This window comes from Trichomycterus rosablanca, chromosome 2 (genome assembly GCF_030014385.1).
Source record: "Trichomycterus rosablanca isolate fTriRos1 chromosome 2, fTriRos1.hap1, whole genome shotgun sequence".
Classification (NCBI taxonomy): Eukaryota; Metazoa; Chordata; class Actinopteri; order Siluriformes; family Trichomycteridae; genus Trichomycterus; species Trichomycterus rosablanca.
Genome location: NC_085989.1, coordinates 60,212,849 through 60,221,547, shown reverse-complemented (window position 1 = coordinate 60,221,547; position 8,699 = coordinate 60,212,849). Strand labels below are relative to the sequence as shown.

Below are 8,699 nucleotides of genomic sequence, written 5' to 3'. Positions count from 1 at the left end.
AGAGGTGAGTGAATTTACATCACATTTTACTTTACATTTATCTTTAATTAAAACTGTAGCTATTAAGTTTTTATTTTAAATGTATTTCATATAATTATCATTTGATCTCATTTTACATTGTTTGGTTAAAAAATGTCAATGTTGTTTTATTGAAAAAGTATTAATATTATTTTAAGAGAATTAAGAAATGACAGATTCTCCTTTAATACTTCATCATTTTTGGAAACAATATAGTTTATCATTGGTTTTGTAAACAATATAGTTCTCTCTCTCTCTCTCTCTCTCTCTCTCTCTCTCTCTCTCTCTCTCTCTCTCTCTCTCTCTCTCTCTCTCTCTCTCTCCCTCTCTCTCTCTCTCTCTCTCAATTCAATTCAATTCAAAAAGTGCTTTATTAGCATGACAAATATTCACATTTGTATTGCCAAAGCGCATTTACAAACTAGATAATAAATGAAAAAAAAAAAAAAAAAAAAAATTGCATACATAAACATTTATATTAATTTAAAGAATGTTCAATAACATTAGTAATTAGCCTTAAAAAATAACAGAAACAAATTAGAACAACAAGTATATAAAGTGTGTATATGTATGTGTGGAAAAAGTATTTGTAAGTGTGTGTGTGTTTGTGTGTGTGTGTATGATGGTGTGTGTGTATGATGGTGTGTGTGTGCGAGTATGTGTGAGTGTGTATGGGATACAGTATAAGGTCACTCACTGTCCCTCACCTGGTGGCAGGTGTGTAAGTAGAGAGCTGTGAGTGTGCAGCTCGCTCTGTGCTCCCCCAATAGGTAGGGCAGCTTGTCAGGGTTTGAGAGAGAATTAAAATTGGGGATAATTTTGTTGATTTTGGTAAAATATTGTTTTCGAATGTGTGTGTATTTTGTACATTCAGTGAGGAAGTGCAGCTCTGTCTCTATCTGGTTTGAAGAGCAGTGTTGACACACTCTCTCCTCTCTGGGCATCCAGGACTGTCTGTGTCGTCCCGTCTCGATGGCCAGGCTGTGTTCGCTGAGTCTGTACCTTGTCAAGGTGTTTCTGAGTTTTGGATCAGTTATAGTGCTGAGATAATCTGCCACACTATACTGTCTATTTAGAGCCAAATAACATTGTAGTTTACTTTGGAGTTTAGTTTGTGTTTCCCAATAGGCCAAATAGTTTATCTTTAATTCATGTGTAATTTGATCAGTTCTGATTAGGTTCTGGTCTTGAGTCTTAATAGTGTTAGTCTGTGTTAGTGGTGTGTTAATATGTGTTAATGGTGTGTTGGTGCAGTGACTCAGGACCAGTTGGATGAGGGGACTGGTATCTTTGCTCAGCTCTTGGTATTGCAGAGCTTTGTAATGATACGAGTGTGGGTCGCTCTCTTTTAGATGATTCCAGAATTTTATTGCCCTTTTTTGTATATTAATAATAAGTGGGTATCGGCCTAATTCTGCCCTGCACACATTGTTGGTGGTGTGTCTGTGCACCTTTAATATTGTTTTACAAAATTCTGTGTGCAGGGTCTCAATTGGATGTTGTTCCCATTTGTTAAATTGTTGGTGTGTAAGCGGGCCCCACACTTCACTGCCATACAGGGCAATTGGTTCAATTATTGCGCCAAATATTTTGAGCCAAATTTTGATTGGGATTTCTACAGAAGTTTGTTTTTTTATGGCATAGAAGGCTCTGCGTGCTTTTTCTCTCAGTTCATTCACTGCCAGGTTGTAGTTTCCTGATGAACTAATGTTTAGTCCAAGGTAGGTATAGTTTTTAGAGTGTTCAATTTCATGATGTCCTAATTTAAATGTGTGTTTGGTTCCCTGAGATCTGGATCTTTTCTGGAAGGTCATAATTTTAGTCTTTTTGAGGTTGACTGTCAGGGCCCAGGTCTGACAGTACTGCTGCAGCAGGTCCAGTTTGTGCTGGAGACCCTGAGCGCTGGGGGACAGCAGGACCAGATCATCTGCATACAGCAGGAGTTTAATCTCCGAGTCGTGTAGAGTGAGACCGGGCGTGGCTGAGTGCTCTAACGTGGAGGCCAATTCATTAATATAGATGTTAAATAGAGTTGGGCTCAGACAGCAGCCCTGTCTCACTCCACGCTCCTGAGAGATAAAATTTGTTTGTTTATTGCCAATTCTTATTCCGCACTGGTTTTCTGTGTACATAGATTTGATAAGATCATATGTTTTACCCCCTACACCACTTTCTAATAGTTTGTAAAACAATCCTTGATGCCAAATTGAGTCAAAAGCCTTTTTAAAGTCAATAAAGCAGGCAAATATTTTTACATGGTTTTGAACTACATATTTTTCAATGAGGGTGTGTAGGGTGTAAATATGATCAGTTGTGCGGTAATTTGGTAAAAATCCAATTTGACTTTTACTCAGGACATTGTGCTCAATAAGGAAGCTTGAAAACCTTGAGTTAATTATACTACAGAATAACTTCCCCAGATTACTGTTCACACAGATGCCCCGGTAATTATTAGGGTCGAATTTATCTCCACTTTTGTAAATTGGTGTTATGAGACCTTGATTCCAGATTTCAGGGAAGGAACCTACACTCAGAACCAGGTTAAAGAGTTTTAAAATGGCCAATCGAAATTTGGAACTGCTGTGTTTAATCATTTCATTCAGGATTCCATCAGGTCCTGATGATTTCTTTGGTTTTAATTTATTTATTTTATTAAGGAGTTCCTGCTCAGTAATGGAGGAGTCTAAAGGGTTTTGATTATCTTTAATAGCCAATTCAAGTTCTATAAGTCTTCTATTGATGTCATTTTGTTCTGAATTTGTGTTGAATTTTATGTTTTTAAATAGTGATTGGAAATGGGTTGTCCATATATCCCCATCCTGAATGGCTAATTCTTCTAATTCTCTTTTATTTAGTTTGTTCCAGTTGTCCCAAAATTGATGTGTGTTGATTGACTCCTCAATTAGTGTCAGTTGTTTGTTTGTGTGTTGTGCTTTTTTGGTTCTGAGTGTACGTTTATATTGTCGAAGCTTTTCACAGTAAAGAAGTCGTATGTTAGTGTTGTTTGGGTCTCTGTGTTTTTGATTTGATAATGTTCTGAGTTCTGTTCGTAAATGTTGACAGTCTTTATCAAACCAGCTGTCATCTTTTGTTAATTTGGGTTTTAGTGTAGATCTAAGTTTTAGTTTTGCCTTCTCTGCTGTTCTTCTAAAGATTAGGTTAATTTTTTGGACTGCCTGATTTACTCCTTCTTTACTGTGAGTGTATGCAGTGTCCAGAAAGCTATCTAAGAGTGTTTGAGTTTGGTGGCTGATGATTGCTTTCTGGAACTCTCTCTCTCTCTCTCTCTCTCTCTCTCTCTCTCTCTCTCTCTCTCTCTCTCTCTCTCTCTCTCTGTGTGTGTGTGTGTGTGTGTGTGTGTGTGTGTGTGTGTGTGTAAACTCCAGAATCCACCAGTGTGTGTTGGTGTTAGTTAGATAAACAGAGCCGAATCAGTTCCTGATATGTTCATATACAGTATAAACTTTAATCTTAACCACATTTAGAAGATTCATACAGAATAATAACAGACTTTATTATCCATTCACAGAAAGTCCTGCAGGTCTCATCTTCTCGAGTCTCTCTTGCTTCAGAACACATAGCAGAACCATAAAACAGTAAGTATCATTTTATTCATTCATTACCTGTATTGATCCTGGTTAGGGTGCCGGTGGGTCCCATTCATTGGGGGAAATGTAGGAAACACTCCGGACAGGTCGCCAGTCCATCACACACTCGTAGACACACTTCAAGCAATTTTAGTATCTCCAGTTAACCTGACTGCATGTCTTTGGTCTGTGGGAGGAAACCCATAAGCACACGGGGAGAACATGCAAACTCCACACAGAAAGAATCCAGACCCTTCTTGGTGTGAAGTGACAGCACTGCCCTTTTATAAATCCACAAGATAATAATAATAATAATAAAGATAATAAAGCTTTTACCATGGTCACCCTAGTGTCTAGAGCTAAGCTGTGGGTGAGCTAAAAAAGTCAAGCTTATTTACCAAATTCAGTTGTCTAATGCATTTTACAACCATCATGTCCCAAAGCAGCTTAACAGATTCCAGATCCAAAAAAAAAACAAGTAAAAAAACGTTCAAGAAAACACCTCCATCATCTCTGGGTGGCCAGGAGGATCGTTCAATGTTCAGATGAATTAAAATTAAATTAAATAAACAGAAAATATAGATGTAACAATAAAAATAAAGATATAAAGTATAATATTGAGTGCAGTCAGTGCAGCCTCGAGTTTACAGGCTGAGGCCTCAGGTGGGTGATGAGGTTCACGTCTGAGCCTCAGGGTAAAACCAGAAGTTATATCCTGGGGGGCCCTCACCCGACATTCAGTCTCCAGCCAACACCTCCTTTTTGACTAATCAGTCCCAGCTGCTCCTCATTAAGGAACAGTTAAAGGGAGAGCTGGATGGAGGTTATTTTGCTTTGCGACTCTGTGTTTGGTTTGGATTTGTTCACCTTGTTTGCCCTGTTTAGCCTTGTTGGGGTTGATTATTCTTGTATAGTTAACCTTGTTTAGTCTTGTTAGTTTAGTTTAGCTGTGTTTCACCTTGCTTAGTCCTGTTTGTTCTGTTTGCCATGTCTTTTGTTATTATTAAACCTTTAGTTTTGAGTTCATCTGTGTGTCCGCTCTATTTGTCTTGTCCTAGCCCCTGTGTGACAGATAGAACCAGAAAGTACCACAGTAAAGAAGAGCAATCTTGTCCAATCATATTAAAAAAAAATCCACATGAGAGTTTTTTGGAATGTAAAGGGTCTGGAAAGTAACTGGACTGAAAATGTTTTTTTTATCTGTCTGTACTGGATTCTGGGTTTCTCTTCAGTGTAAATACGTACATCTTTTTTTTCTCCTTAAAAACGTTACCTGTATTAGTCTGATACTACAGGCTGTTAATATTTATGTCTGGTGCTAACAGGATCCAGTAAAAGATCCAGAGATCAGATCTGCTGAAATGAACCAGGAGGAACGGAGGATCGTGCTAGTTGGGAAGACTGGTGCTGGGAAGAGTGCAACAGGAAACACCATCCTGGGAAGAAATGCTTTCAGATCAGAACGATCTTTAGATTCTGTAACAGAACACAGTGAAGGTGCTGAAGCTGTGATAGGAGGAAACCGTGTACGTGTGGTTGATACACCAGGATTCTTTAACACAACATCACATGATAAGTTAGCGCTGCAATTGTGCAGAAGTGTGACCCTGTCAGAACCAGGAGTTCATGCTTTCATTCTGGTTGTAGAGTTTGGGAGGTTCACAGAGGAGGAAGATGTAATTAAGAGCTTACAGAAGGTTTTTGGTAAACGTGTGATGGATTACACCATTCTTCTCTTCACCCATGGTGATCAGATAAAAGATGGAGAAAAAGATCCAAACAGAAGCAGGAATGAACAGATTAGATGGATTTTAGATCAGTGTGGAGGAAGATTTCACATCTTTAATAATGCAGAAGCACAGAACACACAGCAGGTCACTGAACTTCTGCAGAAGATAGACAGGATGGTGCAGCAGAATGGAGGAAGATTCTACACTAATCAGATGTATAAGGAAACACAGGGCTTACACTGGGTAAAATTCTGGAAGAAAAACAAGAAATTATTTTTATTTGGAGCTGGTGTTTTAGCTGTAGTGGGGACTGTGACATTGTCACCAGTAGTAGCAGTTTTTATGTGGGTGGCGTTAGTGATAGTGGGATTATTTTGGCGGCAACTGGGATTTATGTAGAAAGTGGATTGTGGTGCTTCACTGAGAGCAGCAGCAAGAGGTGAAAGTCTGATTAAAATCAAAATCTGCACAATAAAATTATTTAAATATTACAATTATTAATTATTGTCATGACAATTTTATAATATTTTAATCATTTGTTATACTGTTACACATTTAGTAATGTATTAATGATCTTGTAGATTGTAGAAGTGATTTTATTGGATGTGTTTGTGTGCTATTGTATAATCATATTAATATTAAAAGTTAATTGTTATTAACAGTAAACAGTTAAATCCTTACATTAAATTCTATTGTTAATTTCTGTTAAATTGACTCTTATGCTTCACAGTTCTGAACTTGTTTTGTGGTTCTTATTTTGAGCCCTTTCACCAGTCCAATTCAATGAGTGGGTAACCCCATATAGTGCCAGTGATTAAAAATAAAAACGGACGATTAAGAATTTGTTTTCTATATAACATATTAGTCACAGGAACTGATGAGGCTCAGCACCTAAAGAATTTGGATGCAGTACTAAATCGATAAGAGAAGTGTGTTCTCCGTGTGCAGCAAGAAAAATAGGAATTCACTGAGTATCTGGATCCGGATAAAGGTAACATCCACCAGCTAACAATGTAAATCAACTGCTTTCTTTTAAAAGTTAATTAACTACTACGCCAGATTCGTTCCAAAATTTGCTACCATACTCCATCCTTGAAATGCACTACTACATAAAGGAGTAAAGTGGAAGTGGTCAGCTGAGTGTGAAAAAGCCATTTGTCAGGCCAATGACCGACTATTGAGTGAGAGGGTATTAACACACTATGAACCATGACTGCCATTGAGATTGGCATTTGCATCCAGGTTATCAAGTAAAGCAGAACAAAACTATGCTCAAATAAAACTTCATCTTGGGATTACTTATATGGATGCCATTTTGTCTCACTGACAGACCACCGTCCACTGACAACCATCCTAAACCCTATCAAGGCAGCAGCTACAATGTAAAACATTACAGCCTCAGTAGGTTACTGTATGTGAACTCATGTCATGACAAGTTTTGAATATTGAACTCCGGTTAATAAGTTTTCAGAAAATATAACGTAAAATAATCAGTTGTCTTGACTACTTATGAGTTTTTCTGAGTTGTCAATGTTCATTCAACTCATGTCTGTAAGTTATCAGTTAAAAAAAGGAAAGGGGGAAAGAATGGGCGATTCCGAGAGGTGGGCACCATTTTTGAGTTAGACAAAACAAAAATATTTTTTAATACGTTAAAACCATGGGAGCATGGGGCTAACCAATTTTTTTCAGATGGAAAGCCATTAATAAAAACAACAACACACATTATACAACAGTGGACTACTTTCAGCGGCAGAGGGACACGCCTGACTGGACTACAGTTTGAGGCAAATTGAGTGCGGATAGATACACCGAGTGGAGTTTGGGAAGCTGTAGTAGCATTTACTGACAGCATTAACGGCGGGAAGCAGGTGAGTTTATCAATGTTTAAAATGTGTGATAGAAAGCGAAATTGCGTACGCCGACTGAACTATTTGGCAGATATTTTAAATGGTGGTTGCGTTTTGTGCTGTAATGCATATAACAAAACGTTAACTGGGGCGAAATAAACTTTGGTTTGCCTTGCTGAACGAAACGGCTGCGTGCATGCTTGGGTAAGCTAATAGTGAAAAATGTTATGTTAACTAGCTAATTCGTTAGACATCTATTTTTAAGTTCAATAACCACTTATTTTGTGTGCTGTCATGGGCAATATCGAAGGTGTTCAGGCCTTGTCTGTATTTATGAAGACTGTTTAAAAACTTTTCAAACCCAAGTAGAACTTAAAGTTCATCTGAAAGAGCATGTAAAAGAAGTTCATACAATTGTAAGCAAAATCCTGTGATTTGTGTACTTTCTTAGAGCCTAGTGACATTAATAAATACTTCAGTCACCTGAAGACTCATTTGAGAAATAGAGAAGTTGTTAGATGTCCCTTTTTAGGTTGCATATTCCAGTCTAGTGTGCTGTCGACTTTTACTGCTCATAGAAGTCGTAATCATAAGTTTTCCTCCCTTGAAAATTTCAGACCAGAGCTTTTAGTACAGAATACACTTTCAGTGCCTTTAACAGAAGAAGGTTTTGTTTCAGTCACTTTTGAATCTGATTTTGTATTTGAAGCTGAACCTGAACTTGAACATGGAAAGACCGTTCAATACAATTGGGATCTCTGTTTCTTCGCATGCAAACGCTTTTGCATGTATCAAATTCAGCAATTTAGTAAATAATTGATGAGTTATTTGACATTGGAGAATTTGCTTATCAAAATAAAAAGACTGTCGTTGATAAAGTTTTGAAAGACAATAGTTGCACAGTTGATGCTTCTGTTTTAGCTTCACTGGGTGCGTTCAAAAACCTAGGGAGCTGCCTTGCTGTATTACTGACTACACAGGCAGCTGCCTCAGTAGAGAGGATTCAAATAATTCAATGACTTATAAGGCAGGTTATTCGAACACGCTACTTAGATAGCGCTTCCATCGGGTTTCGGGTTTTGCGTTTAGCATTTAGTATCTTGCCATTAAAAACAATGAACTGAGGTAGCACAGCGCTAACGCTAACGTCAATATAGCATCTCCCTTCATGTACCGATAACTGTTAAATTTCCTGACAAGCCCGAACTTGCAAATAAAAACACTCGGTACAAGTTTATACAAGTTAAAAATCAGTAATATTTTATTTATGTTTGAAAATAACACCATTCGTTTCTCCGCCCCGCCGCCATGTTTGTTCTGTGAAAGCCTTGATCACTAAGGCAGCGTCGGCTGCTCACTCGTTCTTGAGCCAAAATAACATTGAAATATGAAGATGCCTTTTTAAGTGAGGATATTAAGGTATCTAGGATTTGGAACAGCCTCCTTCTCGGGAGCGCACACAGGATGACGTAAAATGCTGCCTATGTAGAGAGAGAGAGCTAGCTTTTCGAACA

At 37.9% G+C, this 8,699-nt stretch overlaps 1 protein-coding gene across 1 annotated transcript; it reads left to right on the top strand.

The window, feature by feature from the left end:
- The first annotated feature begins 3,545 nt into the window (after positions 1-3,545).
- On the top strand, positions 3,546-5,901 carry LOC134336023 (GTPase IMAP family member 9-like). The gene is made up of 2 exons (XM_063018704.1): positions 3,546-3,614; positions 4,931-5,901. The coding sequence occupies exon 2, from the start codon at positions 4,967-4,969 to the stop codon at positions 5,732-5,734; it is 768 nt and encodes a 255-aa protein (XP_062874774.1). The 5' UTR covers positions 3,546-3,614; positions 4,931-4,966; the 3' UTR covers positions 5,735-5,901.
- The last annotated feature ends 2,798 nt before the right edge of the window (positions 5,902-8,699 follow it).

What these genes read in the sequence shown, in the direction of transcription:
- LOC134336023 (XM_063018704.1), top strand. Translation starts at nt 4,967, where the DNA reads ATGAACCAGGAGGAACGGAGGATCGTGCTAGTTGGGAAGACTGGTGCT.